Source organism: Atractosteus spatula, chromosome 18, assembly GCF_055471065.1.
Source record: "Atractosteus spatula isolate fAtrSpa1 chromosome 18, fAtrSpa1.hap1, whole genome shotgun sequence".
NCBI classification, from domain to species: domain Eukaryota; kingdom Metazoa; phylum Chordata; class Actinopteri; order Semionotiformes; family Lepisosteidae; genus Atractosteus; species Atractosteus spatula.
The window spans coordinates 1,847,927-1,865,735 of NC_142723.1; the positions used below are offsets into that span (position 1 = coordinate 1,847,927).

A 17,809-nucleotide genomic window follows, 5' to 3' on the forward strand; every position below is an offset into this window, starting at 1 on the left:
TTCCAGCTAATCGGGATTCGTTTCTACACTCAGATATACAGTTTAGAAACTGTGTCGAGCCCAAAGGTGAAACGTATTTCTAAATTCCATTTAAATTTCATACAGTAAATATATCGCCAATTCAATGTTATCGGGGGAAAAACGCCGTCTTAATGTGTCACCATTCTGGATATGAACCGAATTTAAGACTGTATTGAACTTGGATAGCGTGTATTTGTGCTTAGTTTTTAAACTCCTCACTAAGACCCGCGCAAAAACAGAGAGATCGCCGGAGTTTCTGTTCTTAGGCTGTCGTGCAAAACGAGCTCTATGAAACTGCGTGAAAACACGTGTGGGGGGCAGCGAGGGTTTTCAGAAACTACAAATCCCACAAGCCGGGCAGTCCCTCCCCCACGCTGCCGTCAGCAGTCAATCAGAAGGAGCCCTCTAGACTGGCGATCCTACAGTAAATATTTGTGTTTGCTGAGCCGGCTGTAATGGTGGATCACTGAAAGAGACAGAAAGGGAAAGAGAGAGAGAGGAGAAAAAAAAACGGAAGCAAGGACCGAGACGCAGAAAGAATATCACACGACACGCTTAAAACGGTTACCGCTTCGGCGACTATGGATGATCTAAAGCACCAAGTGATGATCAATCAGTTTGTTTTGACGGCTGGATGCGCGGCGGACCAGGCGAAGCAGCTCTTACAAGCGGCACACTGGCAGTTCGAGGTATGGGCTCGGAGCTGGTGTTTATATATATACACACACACAGACAGTCTATCCGGGGGAGAGAGCGGGTGCTTTGTGCGTAGGACTGCCATGTTTAGTGTCTTGCCCGAGAAGGTTGATTTGCAAATGATGTCGAAAGCCGGGACTCAAAAGAGATCGTCAGCCCGAGCTCCCTTTCTTATTCACCGCGTCGTCTAGCAGAAATGTCGTGGTGTGTGTAGCGAACATGACTGTGTTCAGGAGAGGACGAGTGCATCCATATAGCTCGAAATCCCCCCCCCCCATCAGAATGTGCCCTGGGTGCCACAGTCCCCTTGCGCGGCTCGCACAGGGCAGGAACGGTGTTGTGCAATAAATGGCCGTCGTGTAGTGCCTTCGCCGTGCCGTGACTGCTAGAGACCCCCGCTGCTCGCTTGACCTGGTGACCGTGGGCACCGCCGGCCGGCCCCCCGAGCAGCGACACGCCGGGCTGTCAGGCGGCGAGCTGCCCCGGGGGGACCAGCCTCTCTAAACTTCACGATTTTCTCCCCTTGTAGACTGCGCTCAGTGCCTTTTTTCAAGAAGCCAACATCCCGTATAGCCACCACCACCAGATGGTGAGTATATACTTTTTTTCAGTGCATGCATGTCCGTGCTTTATTATCGTGATTAGTAGTACTTTTATTATTATTATTATTATTATTATTATTATTATTATTATTATGTGTCCGCCATGTTGCCGGGGCTAGAAGCTGGATAAAAACATAAACAAGACGGCGCACGCTTGGGTTCATTCTCCTAGCTTTCTAGTTTTCTGTTTGGAGGAGGGGAGGGGAAAAAAAAGGCTTTTTTAAAAAAAAAATGATGATAGATCGGAGCTATCGTAAGGAAGCCGTCGTGTTTGTTCAACTCGGGCTACAAGAGGACCAGTTCCTTCTCCGGCCCGGTTATTTATTTTTAAATTGCGGTTTTGAAAACGTGTCTCCGATGAGGAGGTTGGGGGGGGGGGTGATTCCAGGAAAACTGTGAACATGTTGTCGGTCTGCAGTTTCGACACGAGTCTCTCCCCTCCCTCCCCCTCTCCCCCTCTACTTACACACCAGAACAGCGCCGGGCTCTTCTCTTCCCCCTGTGTCACTGACCGCCGCGCTGCTGGTCAGGATCACAGTGTGCGGGTCCTGGGGCATGTGTGGAAACAGAGTAGTAAACTGTTTTCCTGTATCAGGACAACACGTAAAAAAGGCAACCAGTTGGTACAGCGGTTGGCTGCAGCTTTTACCTCCGAATGCATGCCTGGGCAGGATCTGTGACCCCCCCCCCCCCGATTTAGTTCACTCAAATACACAGCAAGTCCCGGTTATTTCTGTAAGACGTGACGTGTCGTCCTGCGGTGGAAGTGTAGTTTCACGCCAGCGATGTGGACATAGTGAAAACGGAGCTATCTGTGAATCGTTTCTTTACACAAGAGTCCTAATCGCCAGCAGCTCTCGGGTTGTCATTGTCGGCGCAAAAGCTTTCTTTATTTTTCAGCCGCGGATATACACACACACACACGCACACAGCCGTGAGTCCCGAAGCGCGACACGCTCTCTATCGGCATGAACGATTTCTGGGTTCAGTCCTGATATGTTTATAATGTTACATTTATTATCATCATCATTATTATCATCGGCGCACACGAGGCTGGAAAAAGCTGCCGCTACAGATAATTCTGACACTTGCTTGTTTTGGGCATTGTTTCTACAGAAAACAATAAAGGAGAACACGGCTATATGTTTTCAGGAAATCCTGCAGTATAGCAGAACTACAGTGCACGATGAAAAGGACTATCGTTGTCTTGATTTTTAGTTTCCTGTTGACAGGGCGTGTGCGACCTCCTGACTTCCACAGAAGCGTAGCTGTAGAGCCATGCGCGCTCCTTCGAGTGCCTGAAACCACAGTCAGCTACTGCCGCACACGAAGAAACCGAAACGGAGGAAAAACATCAATTAGGATTAGTATAAGTACTCTCTTACATTTGTGCTTGAAGCCCCCGAACGCATAATTAAATTGTGGGGTAGAAAGTTCTCGAAGTGTAGTAATTGGTCTCCCTCAAACCGCTTTTCTACTGTAGGGGGTTCTGGGTGGGGTTTTGATGTTCTCATTTCCTTCTTCATTATCGGATTACATGGAAGCACACGGTGCAGATTATGAAGATGTAGGGTAACCCGAGTGGAAATTCCCGTGTTTTTTTTTTTTTCCCCGCCGGGACAAATCCGGCAAATAGTTTCGGGCCGTCTCGATTTGTATGTATCGGGTTAAGAACGGGTGAAACCGATCACGAGTTGACAACTACTGACGCACGACTGATTACAAGCAGAATGTAAAAGCCTTTCTCTCTGAAGGATGCGGTAATAAACGGGTCTCCTCGGAGTTTTGAAAAGTTCTGAACTGGGAACGCACTGGTCGCCAGTTGAACCTTTTCAACTGTAATTTCTCCTAAGTACAGTGTAGATGGCCAGTTTGGGTACATAATTAGATGTCATGAAAATACGTTGTTTGTACAGTATCTAGGGCGCTGGCAGTGTGTTAGGGGACTGTCCCATCCTTGGGTATTAGACCAGCTGCCTTTGGCTGCAGAGAGGCAGTATGCACAATGCAGTGGAGTTCATCCAGCTAACGCAGAGTATAGACTGCAGATCTCTCCGTTTATCGTGTTATTGAATATTTGTTTCTCTGATTAAGATCAGGCTCTTTATATTTTCTGTTTCGCCCGGTCTGCTCACGGCGATGTTTTTTTTAATTCTTGTTTTTTCTACAACACATGAAAAAGCACGGCGGGGGGGGGGGGGGCTGCAGTATGAATCAGTCGTGTTAAGAAAGTAGACGTCTTGTCCAAACGTGGCGGTTTCCAGGGGGCTGCTTCACGAAGAAGCGGTGCGTTTCCTTGTTACCTGGGCAACGCACAAACTGTACGGCGCTGGTGGATGTTTTGTGCTTGTCCGGACGCTGGGTGCCTTGAGCCCCAGCAGGGATTTGTCTCGGAGCGTTCGGGAGACGCCGGAAGCGTGTGTCGGGCAGGGAGGAATGTTAATGTGAGGAGCGTCTTTCTTTTTCTTAGGCCAAAAAAAAAAAAGAGGAGAGACCGCTTCTTGACAATTGTGACAGAGGAGAGTAATTCCCCCTGCATTTCTGGGGGGGGAATCCGTGTAAGACGTGCATACCTCAACACAGCTCTTGGAGAAGGGAGTGAGACCGCCTGAGCTGAGCTCTCCTCCTCCTCCCGTTTAGTAGCCAGGAAACATCCCGATTCCCCCCATTATAAAAAAAAGAGAATCTGGATGGATTAACATTTGACAGCATTTCAGCTGAACAAAAGACTGAAAGATCTGTCTCTGTATGTTCTCTGTCTGGGTCTGGTTTATGAAAAATGACGCCCCTTTGGTGGCAGGCAGGAATTACTAGGCTAGGAATATTCTGGTAATCCTGTGCAGGGGGAAGCAATGTCCTTCTGGATAAAGCAGGGACAAGAGATTTGCCCTGCACTGTAGCTGAACAGTGCCTCTGGAACTTGCACTTTGGAGTGTGTATGGGCTAGAATGAGTCTTGTACGTTTTCAGCATGACCGTAGTGAGCTTTCATTGCACTGCTTCGCAGTGATCCTGAAATGCGTGTGTGCTTGGAGTTCAGTATTCTTGTTTGCCCACACATGCAGGCCTTTATCTGAAATAAGAGAAGCTGAAATGGCAAAGGCTAAGCTGTGCTTTTTGTCGCTCTGTGAATTTGAAACCTAGTGCAGGAGGCACCTCATTACACAAAGGGTGGCGGGAGGGTGGTACAAGCGGCCCAGACAAGTTGCCAAAGCCGATATCCTGGCTTCTTTTAAGAACCTGCTGGAGGAGGTCCTCCAATCAGAATGGCGGGCACGTATTTACCCACAGTCATTTAGGACTTTGAGGAGTTTGGAACAGGCTGTCCAGACAAGTTGTTGAAGTTGATTTGCCTTTTTTAAGAAATGGCTGAATGAGATCCTGGGATCAATTAACTATCTCCTACAAGTTGGACTAGATGGGCTGAATAGCCTCTCTTTTGACACATTTGTTTATGTTCTCTGCTCACACAATGTCTACCGGCTCGCTGGTTGCTTCTTGGTGAGCGCTTGAATTAAAACTGATAAATGAGCGAATTCCCAGAATCCTTTGCAGAGTCCTGCTTCGGCAGAAGCCTCGCTTGCTGGATTTTCGGCTTAGCGATAAAAAGCCCTGCTGCTTGGCCTGATACTGGCAAGACAGACTGATGTGATACTATCTGTCTGCATGTTGTGCACAGGAGAGTCTGTACAATGTGAAAAACCGTAGGCTGATGGTTTCTAATCAGTTTTTCTCGCCTGAGCACATTTTTGTGTTTGTTCTCTATAGCAATGAAAATGAAAAGAGAAAGTCAGATAAAATGGTTAGATATTCAGGTCAAATCCTGTTGAGATAAATCCTGTTGTACAGAAAACGAGGAAGAAAATAACTCAGTTGGTGTGTCTGCTGTGAGATATATCTCAGGCGTTGTTGTGTCTTGTGATACTGTATATGTTAGGTTGTGCTAGGATAAATATTATGAGGCCAAATGTGTGCAGATTTGAACAGTGGAAGTAGAACAGTTTGCACCATATTGTGGGATGGACTCAGTGCAGTGATACTCAGTATCAGCCTGGCTCATCTCTTAATGTACTGCTGAAGCCTGTTTCTTTTATTTTCTGCAAATCCTCATTGAGTCCCCCCACCCTAATCGTCCTTGTGTGTCTGTGTGGGGGGGTCTGACGGTGTGGGCGCTCTCCAGTCTCGCAGGGCGCAGTGAACGGGGCGGCAGGGGGTCAGTACTGCTGTCTTGTTAAGTGAGGAGGTCACGCGCGCTTTGAGGGGGACAAGCACCCCCTCCCCGAGCCCTGTGCGGCCAGAGCCCTTGGCGCTCCGAGGGCTGATTGCTCGCGGCCTGACCTTGCGCTGTTTTTATTCGCCTCCAGGTCGAAGGCGTGGTTTCTGTAATCGGTTGTTTTCTTTGAGTTTTCGATGATAATCCCCACAGCTGGCCAGTGTCGCTCCTTTAGATCCGGCACGATGAGGCCTGTTGTGTGTTTCTATAGAGGAGGCTGGAGAGACGTTTTGCAGAATGGTGGCAGTGTGGGTGTGTGAAGCGTGCTGCATCACGCTGAGAGCCCTCCGTCTCCTGGTGTGACCTCTCTGTCTGGGCAGCTGACCCTCATCTGGCTGCACCTACACTTTCCCAGCGTGCCTGCGTGTCTGAGACCACAGTCTTGGGGGAGAGGAGGGAGGTGTGCAGCCCTGCCCCGTGCTCTTCTGGCTGCTCGTCAGAGCACAGGCAGTTACAGTCTTGTGGGACGGCTTTCATCACGAGTTTCACTGGGACAGTCTGAAAATAGAGCAGTGTTTTCTTGTGCTGGCAGGACCAGCTCTGTGCAGGGGGTAGCACTGGCATGATAAATGAAGAACGGCTTTGGTTACGTGGACAAAAAAATTCAAGTCGCACACAAGTATACAGTGGAATGAAATATCGTTCCTCCTGGTCCACGGTGCAAATACAGACAGGGCACTGACATAGACATTGTAGACAGGATACTCATAGTGCAGAGTGCAGACAGTGCAAATTACAAGGTAAACACAGGATACGATATACACAACACACTGGGGGGATTTAAACCCTGTTTCTGGAATTGGAGTGGGAGCAAGTAGATTCCAGGGTGTTTTACAGTCTGGTGGAGCTAGCCCATACACGGCGATATCTTTTCCCAGATGGTAGGAGGGCAAAGAGTTTATGGGAGGGGTGGGAGGGGTCATCTACTATACTGGAGGCCCTGTGTAAGCCACTGATAATGCGCTCTTGATGATATTAAGCGGACTTGCTCTGTGGTATGTCTTTGAAGCATTGCTGAAGAGACCTGGGGGAGAGAGTCCCTAGTCTCCTGTCTTGCACTTGAGGCTCTCTCGGGTAGCAGGGGAGAGCCCAGCAGATTGCAAAGCCTGCCTGTCAGCCCCCTTCTGTCTCATTAGAAAGGTCTGGGGGGTGAGGAGCTTCAGAGGTGGGCGGACTCAGGACATGAGTGGCCCCGCCCCTTACACAAGCCCCTCCCCCGTGGTTGTGCGAGGAGGTGTTCCCTGTCCTGGCCCGGATTGTGTGCGCAGAGCCTCCCCGGGGAACGGCTGCTCTTCAGCGCGCTGGCACGCCTGGGCGTGATGTAGAGCGGCTGGCAGCTGCTGGCTGGAGCCTCTCTTAGGGAATTCCTCGAAGGCCAGAATTATTAGGTGAATCTGTGTTTGCCTAGCGGTGGTGTAGAACTGTGTTTTGAGGCAGGAAGTTTTGTTCGACCAGTTCGGGGGTCCTGTCTGCGTGTCTGCGTGTCTGTGTGTCTGTGTCTCCTCGTCTCCTCCTGACCGGGTCAGTGACCGGGTCTCCCAGGCTTTTGCGAAGGCCAACCGGTTCGGCTGCGCGGCAACTTCCTTGTTGCAGGTGCTTTTTCTCTGGGGAATAATCCGGCTCCGCTGGTCCGCATTGTGCTCCGCAGTCTCCCACGCCCCTTTCCGATGACCTTCCTGAACGGATTGCACCCCGGGTGGCTCGACGCGGGAGGCTGCTTAGCCTTTTGTTTTTTGGAGAAGAGACTTTAAAACGATGCAGTAGACGGTTGGTAGGACTGTTTTTAAATGCTTCAGGCAAGCAGAGTATATCAATCCCAAGCATTTCAGGTCCGATACATTTTTTTAAACTTCGCCGCGAGGCGTAGAAAACGCGGACGGTGTGGCCGTTCGGCGCGCGGACTCGACTGAGAGGAGCCCCACGTGCAGCGGGGTGAGACACAGCCTGAGCGACGGGCGTATCGGTGGGCGCAGGCTGTGCAGCGCAGGCTGGGACCCAGCTTGCCTGTGTTCCCGGGAGGTGTCCCAGGAGCCCTTGCAGCGCCTCCCTGCAGTGGCCCGGCTTCATTTGTAATTCCCACACATTTGTGCGTCTCGCCCTGCTCCACTCCGACTCCCTCCCCTCTCCCGGGTGTCCCGCCCGCCTCGGCACAGACACCGCTATTGAGTCCGCCAGGAAGCGCGGCTGGGCTCCCAGAAAATGTCTCCTTTCTCCGGCGCAGGCCGGAGCGGGGAGGCGGAGAGAGGAATGGAGCCCCTGACAAAGGGCCCGAGTGTTGTCAGCCCCAGCAGGAATTCTCCGCGCCCCTCCCAGACCCCCCTCGAGCAGCGGGGAACGGGGCCGACGCCAGCTGTGTGCCTGGGGCTGTGCAGTAAAGCCTGGCTCCCGGGCGAGTGCACTCCGGACTGGAGGGTCGGGGGTGGGACATGGCTCTGGTACCCTGGGAGCGAGGCAGTTCGCTGGGACTGCTCCAGCGGACGCCCTGCTGCGCTAATTACCCTCCGGGTCACGGATATGAAAGAGCGGTAAACTTAAAAAAAAAAACAAAACAATTGGACGACTCCTGGGAGGGGGCAAAAGCAGAAACCCACTGATTCGCCCTCGCTTAGGCCCCAGTGTTCGGCGCAGATACGCCGTGGCACGCCAGCTCAGCTTCCGCTCCCCGCTGCTGGTGCCAGGTGTCAGGCCTGCCAGTGACTGGAGGGAGCCACGCAGCCCGGCAAGAGCAGGGGGGGACCGATCACACCCCAGCCTGCAGCCTTCCCGGGGCAGAGACGCCGTGCCAGTCCAGCATGTGGACAACGGGCGTCGCAGCGTTGGTGCGCAGCATCCAGGACTCGTGTGTCATCGTGCTGCATTCCGTGCTCCATCTCCATGCTGTGAGAAGTAGAGCTTTGCCGCTGTGGTTCAAGTGTAATTGCGGCCAATAGGAATACAATAATCTTGTTTGCCTCTGGCAGCATTGACTGCCGTGTGTAGACTGTATCCATTATTAAGAAGCAGTTTTTTTTTTCCCCTGCTTGTGCTCCACAAAACCCCAGAGCTTTTTTTTGATGACTGGTCCTGTTATTTCCACTGTCGCATCCACATCTGTTACCACAGGAAACGTTTTTTTTTTTCTAAATATCAGCTGACGGACTGCAAGGTGCTGTTTCAGCAGACCTCTCAAAGAGAGTTTTCACTGCGATTTTAATGGCGTGACAGGGCGTTCGGGTCTTCTCAGTCTCACAGGAAATGGACTCTGTACTGATGGCCTGAGCCATTGTGCTTGGAGTGAAATGGGGAATCAACAGTGTGAATGACGGGCAGGATGTGAAAGCAACCAGGGATGGGAGGCAAAAAAAGAGTAAACTGTAAATAAAAAAGGAGAAGTCGAGTCAGACGTGCCTTCTCTGTCCCGGGCTATTAGAGCTGTTAGTACTAACAGAGACTGTGATCTGAGTGTATTGAAAAAAGAGCTCTTAAACAATTCTCCAAGAAGCTCTGAGAAAGGAAAAAGTGAAGTGTCTGCGCTTTCTTCTAGTTGGAGACTGATATGTGGGAATGAGGGAGGGCAGCTCGGTTGAGAGATTTTTTTTGTTTCCCCCAGTCACATCAGGATGGGAAGCGTCTTCTTCCGGAATGCTGCGGGTTCGATTTTGCTTGCGGAAGGACTGGCATTATTTATGGTCACTTCAGAGCTCAGTCACCATCACACCCTGTGTGAGCAGGCGGTGTGTCACAAACCGGACAGGAAGAAAATAAAAAAATAAAAAGGGGCAGACAAAGGAGACCGAAAACATTTCGAGAAATTGCTGTGTGGATCACTTTTGGAACCGTAACATTTCATAACAAATGTGTCTGCAGCTCGAGTAAGGGGTTATTATTGCAGTGGTGTGCTTTTTTTTTCCCAGTCTGGGAGAGGAGCACAAATATTTTTCTTCTGCGTTCAGTAGGATAAAGGATTGGGTGGCCTTCCACTTGTTGCCCTTCCTCGGAAGAATCTCTTGCTGAGCTTGTTTCTTTGCTGCGGTATGTGAACGTTGAAGGCCACACGCTGCTGGAATTGTTAGCCCAATTTCTCTGTCCGAGATTCACTCTCAGATGTAGTTTTCCCATCGGCAGGGGCTAAGGCAGTGCCTGCTTTCCACATGCTCCCATTGTAGAAGATGCAACTGGAAACCCAGTTTCATAATTCCCTTCCAGGCTGGTGACCACAAGGCCATCTGGAGACCGTGGTCCCGGACACAAGCCCAGAGGCCGCTATGTTCAACCCATTTGCTCTGTGTCCAGAGCTGCGATTTTTACTATGAATATTAAATGTATTTCACTTTATTCTCATATGTGCAGTCTAAGCTGGTCTCCTTGTGGGTGAAAGGGTTGCTCGGGGGCAATCTCGGAAAAGCTCCGTGCTGTGTATGGCTGGAGTGTCAGCACAGCGGCTCGTTAACGTTCTGGACGCCTTTCCACGGGAGGCACGGGGGCTGGCGGGGAGGCTGTCCGGCGTGGGGCGCCGGTCGATTATGCCATGGCACACCGCATATCCAGCTCTCATCCGCGGCTCTCTATCTGGGAAGGGCGCAGCTCTGTTGTGAAGTGGCTTGGCTCCTGCTCTGGGCTTTCCAGGAACTGGGATTCCCGGAACGCAGCGAGTTAGGCTGGCTGGCTGGCCGGCTGGGTGTGTGGGGGGGTGAGCCTCTGCAGTGTGAACAGCAGATGTGCACAAGTCGGTGCGTTCCTGCAGCGCCGAGAGAATCCCAGCCCCACAGCTGTGCACATCTGGAGCAGGGGCTGAGCCGCGGCGTGGGCAGTGTTCTCGGGAGGCACGGACATCATTTCCTCTCGGCTTTGTGGCCCAGTGGGAGACGTGCCAAACACGCTGGTGCCTGGGTGGATTTGGAATCCGAAATTCTTTCACGTCCTGGTTTTTCAAAATTGTCTGTGGCGCTGGTTTCCGACGCGCACTTCGGGGACTCTGGATTGTTCCGTTGTTCCAGACCGGGGTCGTGTTCCTTCTGCCCGGCTTAAAACAGGACTCTTCCAGCGCGAGCAGGGGTGTTTCCATCCGAGAGTGACCTGGCCTTCCCCTCCTGCCGGGAGGAAGTTGACAACTGACCCTTGACATCTGACCCTTGACTGTCATTTCAGAGGGCATCTTCCTGTGCGGCGGGAATGAAGACCCCCTGTTCCTGTTCAGTGTTTCTGGTTACTGCCGTCACCATCTCACACAGGCGTTTCCAGCACTTGGCCACAGTATGGATAGATACGACAGCCGTGGTTTTAAAGATTAACACAGGCCCATTCATTGTACAAAAAAACATGGCATGTTGTGTCAACCTCCCGGTGCTGGCAGGTTAATTATTAAGCTGTGCTTGGTGATAATTAGACTGAAATCAAAGTGGGTGCATTTATCTATGCAGGAAAACTACAGACTCAGATGGCAGGTATCTTGTTTTTAGGCAACTGGCCTTGTCCAGGATAAAACAAAATAAATCTGACACCATTGTAGTACTAAAGTCTGTTTGGTGCTGTTTATAGTTCCTGTGTTAATGCTGCAGAGTATTTTAAGCATTGCAGTCAAGTGTAGTCTGTGCGCTTCCAGCTCGAGCGGGTTTTTGCCTTTCTGCCTTCAAGCTTTCAGACAAGCCATGGAGGACCTGCTGCATGCGAGGAAGACCGTTAACTTCCCTTAATTTGGAGTTTCACTAGAACCGTTCAGCAGGGCAGTCCAGAGCATTTCCTGCAGAAATAAAAACTTAATTGAATGTAGCAATAAAGTCACTTCCTGCAAAAAAAAAAGCTTCTTGCATGACCCACACCTTGTGTTATAAAGAAATGGCTCCCACTGGCTTTGATCCAGATGTTAGATGGCTTAAATTCATCCGTCATCTGTTTGCAACAGAGCACGAGTTCTTTTCGGTGATGGAACTGGTCTGTCAGCGGACAACGAGGCGGAAAGCTTTGCGATCCGAGCTGGGAAGTAAAGTCTCAAGAGTGTAGTGTGGTCATTCTTTCCTGCAACTTCAGGGAGTTAAGAACTTGTTAGGGAGTTGTAATGCATGCAGGGAGTCGAGGTCTAGTCATTGTTTAGGAGTCAGGAGCCCAAGGAGAAGGTGGATAGAACTCGTCCCAGTTTTCTCTCCACTGGCCTTGTTCTGTCTGTTAGAAGAGATCTCGTCGGAACCAAGCAGCTCAGACAGACACAGACGTAGACCTTTGTCTCTCGGCTGCCTTTCACTTCTCACTTCTGTGGCTGTTATTACCACAGCCTGTGCACTTCTCCGTTTTGGAGATCATGTGCTGCGTCTCCGCACAGCCAAGAGTACAGTTTTACGAGGGACTGTTAGACATCTTTTTTTCATTCAGAGTAACGAGACCGGCCGCATCTCTTTAGGAAAGTATTGATGGCGGCACAGTGGCAGGGTGATTTGTGCTTCTGCAGCCTTAAATCTCCAGGCACCTGGGTTCAATTTCATATGTCTGTCTGTGAGGAGTCTGCATGTTCATGTTTTGTCCGGGTGCTCTCATACCCTTTCTTCTCCTAACGGCATGTTGGTTGGGTTTGTCCCACTGTACCAAACTGTTCCTTTCTCCGAGGCAGTGGCCTGGCGTCCCCTCCAGGGGGCAGCAGCGGTACTCTTACTGCCCCGCCCTTCGCCCACGCTGGCACTGGCGGGTCGCCATCCTCACCAGGGCAAGCTGCAGCCCGGTGACGGCTGGACTGTCTTGTTGTCTTAATCTGAAGGTCCAGCCCCAACACTGCGCCTGCAGCTCTTGGGGATGGACAGGTCCCGGGCAGCGCCAGCGGTGGGGGAGAGGGGAGCATCGGGCACCAGGAAGGGGAGCGTGACCCACTCGCCATTGGTGGTCGGGCAAGACCCTCCGCCGGCCAGGCATGGGGGGGGGGGGGGGCTGCAGACTCCACATGGACCATCACTGGAATAATCCTCACTTGCTTCAGCCCCTTAGCTGACGGTGTCCGTGGCACCGCGCAGAGGGCACAGCGAGATGTAGCTGCACAGCACGGCCTTGTGGGTCTTATTGCCCATTGATAACAGGGTGAGTTCCGGATCTCGAGATACGTTTACAAGAGATCGATGCCTCTTCCCGGGCAGAGTCAAGGTTGTCCCCACCGTGGCGGAGGCTCAGGGTCAGGGATCGGGCGGCGGATGTCGAGTCAGCAGTAAGACAATCCGCGAGAGGGGCGGGTGCGGGGCGAGCGATGGAGATCGTGCTCCTTTCCCTTTGCCCAGGCAGCCGAAGTGCGTTCCTGCCTTCCAGAGCTGGAGCAAGGGGAGCGCTAGGCGTGGGCTCCGCGCGTTCACTACGCCACTCTGCCTGCTCCCCCTGCAGCTCCTGCCCCCCCCCCGGAGCCACTGTTCTCCCTTGAGCACCGCTCCCAGTTTGTCAGTAGGAGAAGTGTCACAACCAAGAGGGCGACATTAGGCCCATCCAGCCTGCGGAGCAGTCCAAGCATCTCATCCCGCTCTTTCTCAGAGGGCGCCAGGGTATCCTCTGGGGGGCTTGTTCCACGCTCCCACCACCCTCTGCGTAAAGTGCCTCCTGTTCCTGATTTAAATGCACTTCCAAGTATTTTCCACTTGCCCTCTGGGTCATGCCTCACTGTGTATTCCGGAGGTGCCTGCCAGGTGGACTTCGTCAGGGCCTGTGAGGATTTTAAATCCTTGCACTGGGTCTCCTCGTAATCGTCTGTCTCTGTTGAGGGCGGAAAAGGTTCTGCTCCTTCAGCTTGTCAGCCTAGGATATCCACTTGTGCTTCTGTATCTGTACCTATGAGATATTATTGGCATGGTTTACTATTGTACATTTTTAGGTGTTTTTGTCAACTCTGTTGACTTTGTAACCTGGGTGTCCTTTTGGTAGGTAACGGTGTCGTACTGTGCTTCCAGCGTGGGTGCAGCCCTCTCCTAAATCGAATACAGACGTGGGACTGGGCACGGTTCTAGTGCGAAATTCGCAGTTAGGAATGTAAGGTCTTGTGACATGTTACAAAAGCAAGTATTCCCGCGTCACAGGTTTTGTAAAATAGATAAGAGCTGCCACTTCCAGTAACAATCGTCATACCCCCTCCCCCCCCCCAAGTCAGGTGTGTCTGCGTCACTAAAAGGCTCGACTTCGCTTCGAGTGCGACACCGTTCAGCAGGCTTCTTAATACTGAAATAATGAAAGTTTTCACCCTGGTGTGCGGCACCTGCCGGCTGTCTTCTGGCAGACCTTGAAGAGAGGATTAACTTGGCGCGTGTTGCCAGTGTGAGGAGGCAAGCGGGGGCTCGGCGCCGGCCTGCCCGAGCGGGAGGGCCGGGCAGCGGCAGGGACTGCTGGGAAGGGCATGGCCAGTGTGTGTGTGGGGGGGATGGGGTCCGTCGGGAGACCAGCGATGGCGGGGGGGATACCAGAGGTACCTGGGATCACGATGTGAGATACTGGGGCGCAGGTCAGTGGGGTAGATCGCAGATCGTTGGCCGGCAGCCAGCAGGAAGAGGAGCCGATGTGGACAATAATCAAAATATATAAAGAGCGGGGGGTTAACGGGGGGGGAGATACAAGAGGAATGTCGACAGGGTCTTCAGAGGCTCTAGGGAGGCGGGAGGTGTTTTGAAGGCTTTGGCAGAAGAACTGGAGGAAAAAAAGTACCCACAGCAGCAGGCTTTTGAACTGGCTTGAAGAAAACTAAACCCTCTGCCGAGATCACTCTGCCTTTACCCATAAACCAAGCTGAGTTCAAGAAGCGCCTGCCTTTCACACTGTGTGGCGGCAGTCAGAGGTCAAAAGTGACCTTGTGCCAAACCCTTGTCGTCCGAGGTCTTCCTGTGTAACCCTTCTTTTCCTGGTCTCCCCGTCTCTCTCCCCACAGATGTGCACTCCCGCCAACACGCCGGCGACGCCCCCGAACTTCCCCGACGCCCTGACGATGTTCTCTCGTCTCAAGGCCTCCGAGAGCCTCAACAGCAGCAGTAGCCCCATTGCCTCCATGGCAACCTCCCCCCCGCCACAGGTCAGCTGGGCGATGACCCCCCCTCCCCCCAGCCAGCAGGGACTGTGGACTCCAGGGCAGCCCCCCTCACAGGCGCCCCCTCCTGGCTGGCCCGCCACAGTCACCCAGCAAGCCTCCTCGGAACAGAAGGCCAGCGTTGCCATGGAGGCAGAGAGATGAGGGCCGGGACTGGGGGGGGGGCCGCACACTGAAGGGGAGAAGGGGTGGGGGGTGGCTGGGGGGGGGGTATGGGGGCAGGGCGGCTTTCTCTAAGTTGCTGAGGACAGGCTGGGGACTGAGGGGGTAAGGGAGGGAGGTGGGGGGTCTGAGGAATTGAGAACAGTGGACAATTGCAGAGGGAGGAAACGCAGTGCAACTTCAGACAACAGTAATACAACACACACACACACACACATGTGCGCACAGACCCGCGAGTCAGCGCTTTTTACTTTCTGAAAATGGCGGATTCCGAGCGGAAGAATTCAATCGAAGACATTTCTGAAGGCAGGGGTCTGCCGGCACCTTGTAAGGTAACGGGAACGCGTCTTTTCCATGGATCTGGTGTCCTTGCACCGCTGGACAGAAGCGGCCATGGAGACCTGCTTTCAGATGAAGGGCCGTCGCTCACCTCCCCTGTCACCTGACTTTTTGCAACCTATCAGGGAGCATCCTGCCTCAGGATATCACATGACGGTTGATGTCACAAGAGAGGGAACGACTGGCTCTCGCCGTCTCTGGGACAACAAGAGGCCTGTTCGCTTTGCTGAGGGGCGGGGCAGGGAGGGACCATGCATTTGGACACCGAATGAAAGCAGACTAAAAAATCTCTATATATATTATTTCTGCAAAAATCTGCAGATTTAGGTATTTTTAAATCCTCATTTAGGCGTGTTGTTATTTTTATTTGGGGGAGGGCTGTGTTTTTTTTTTGTTCTGGGGAGGGAGGGGTCAAGATTAAGCGAAACAAAACCTGACTACTATTAGAAATGTTTTGTAAACAGAGGTGCCACTGCATGATGTGTTCCAATGTGTACCATCTTTTTTTGTAGAAAACAACTCTTATAAAAAAAAACATCTACAGATTAATAGTACATGGCTTACGTCTTTGAAGGAAAGTAGGAAACGAAAATAAGGGTTTAATACTGTTTTTAAAAACCGAGGCTGGTCGGATTATTTTCACTTAGGGTTCAGATCCTTCGGTTTTGAATTGTTTTGATGGGGAAGGGGAGATATTTATGAAAAATATGCAAATTCAGGGAAGTCTTCATCCTTGCTAATTCGGTTTTCTTTTCATGTTCGACTGTCTGTTTCTTTGAAAAACAAAAAAAGCCGAAAACATGAATATTTGTTGTTCAATGTTGATTTGAAGTTTTTTTCTAAAAGGAAAGAACAGGCAGTTTCACTGAGCGAGATATTATCAGTAACCCATCATTTAATTCTTTTACATTTTGTTTTTACACCATTTTCTTTCTTATTGGAATGTCTTAGGATTGCCTGTTCCTACATGGTTATTATATATGTATTTTGTTTCTCCCGCTATGACTGTATTGATACTGTTCCCACAATATTTGTGGACTACCTGGTAACTTATCATTTTTTTTGTGTTTCTAAATAAATATTGTATGTCCTACTCCCGAGCCTTCTCCATTCAGCTTCAGAGTTCTGTACACAGGGCCTTGTTTTAGCCTCCTGTGGTGTATAAACCAGATAAACTAGGCTTATTTTTATGGTGGCATTCATGTACTATGGTATTTTTCCAACCTATTTACTTTTTTTTGTCTTGTGACTTCTCTGTCTTGCTTCCCGCCTTACAACCCCCCCCGAAGACCCACTCGTAGTGAGGCACTGTGAGCTGCTGCTTCGTGTCTTGGTCGCTGAAGGTCTCGTCTCGTCAGCCGCCGATTCGCAAATCCCAGAGCCCCCTTACCGCGCATCTCAATTTGTTTTTTGTGGATTTGGTTGAGAACCGCTGCTGAATTCTAACTATACAGTCCAATATAATGAACTAGAACTATGCTGCAGCACGTTGTAGACTAGTGTTACTACTAAATTAGAACTACAATACAATACAGAATTACTGCCACAATGCTGCACTTTGGAAACTATTACTCTAGCAATATACCTGTCCTGTGAAGCCCAACTGCAGGATGAACTGGAGACGGAACACTGTGGCACCCACAGACGAACGGGGTTTATTCCACGCTGAAAGGAAAAGAAAAGAGATGCAACACATCAACTGTGGAGTCTTCTTCACGTGTGAATAACTGCCTCCCTTTCAGCAGGGGACAGAGCTGTGCCTGTTCTTTTGCAGCCTTCACATGCTGATGCAGCTCCGTAGTGATGCAGCGCCGAGCTCGGGCCTGGGCCGCAGTGAAACTCTCCTGCACACAGTGGCACCTTCACGACCCCCGGGCTCGGACACCCCTGCCCTCACGCGCATGCCTGTTCTTCCTTCTGTGTGTGTGTGTGCGTGGTGGGGGGGCTTAGTTTTAATTCTTCACAGGGGGTGTCTGAGCTGGATGGGGTCCCGTCTGCTTCAGGTAGCCCTTAACCTTATTTCCAACTATTTGGTTTGTGTCGAGTTGGGGAATTTCCGGTGTTCGCAAGGCTCAAATTTTTGTCCTTTTTTTTAAAGAAAAGCCGTTGCTATGCCACACTAGCAGAAAGACTTCAAGGCCTTTTGAGTCTCCTGCGGTGGCGGTGTTTTTTTTTAATGTTTTTACAATTGCAAAATAGTAACTTCCTCACTGCACCTTTTTAAAAAAATGCTTTGTGCTTGTGAATGCGAGCTGCTCTTTCTCTTCTTTCTGTGGGCCCTGACTGCTCTCTTAGGGCTGGCCCCCAGACACAGGTCGCCAGAGACTTGTTTCAGCTGCCCTGGTTAATGTTTCAACTAGCAGAACTGCTGTGACATCAACTCGCACATTAACGTCTGGACTCTGCCTCCGGAGGTGTGTTTTGGAGCTTACCCCACTGAATGTTTACGAAGCCTGGGATGAGACTGCAGATTTCTTACCTGAGAGGTCACTGGCTTAGGGGGTATTTAATATGGTGCAGGCAGGCGTAATCTGGGTTGAGGCAAGTCTCTGGGCCTTCAACTTTCTCTTTCCAGTTTATGATGAGGCAGAAAGGTCACTGAACTAGGCCCAGGCCTGCAGAGCATTATGGTGCCTGAGGTAGTTTTGAATTGGTGAATCATTTTCGCACCGCCCCATTGCTGTGCCAACCATATACTGACTCACAG

The 17,809-nt window shown here is 51.2% G+C and overlaps 1 protein-coding gene across 2 annotated transcripts; it reads left to right on the forward strand.

Moving 5' to 3' along the window:
- Positions 1–440: 440 nt before the first annotated feature.
- Positions 441–16,193, forward strand: ubald1a (UBA-like domain containing 1a). 2 transcript variants are annotated; one of them, XM_088936784.1, is made up of 4 exons: positions 449–710; positions 1,247–1,306; positions 10,719–10,823; positions 12,316–12,468. In XM_088936784.1, the coding sequence occupies exons 1-4, from the start codon at positions 603–605 to the stop codon at positions 12,418–12,420; spliced, it is 378 nt and encodes a 125-aa protein (XP_088792910.1). In that variant the 5' UTR covers positions 449–602; the 3' UTR covers positions 12,421–12,468. The 2 variants fall into 2 exon arrangements, with proteins under 2 accessions (XP_088792909.1, XP_088792910.1); XM_088936783.1 differs by lacking the exons at positions 10,719–10,823; positions 12,316–12,468 and adding an exon at positions 14,446–16,193 and having other exon boundaries at positions 441–710.
- Positions 16,194–17,809: the final 1,616 nt, after the last annotated feature.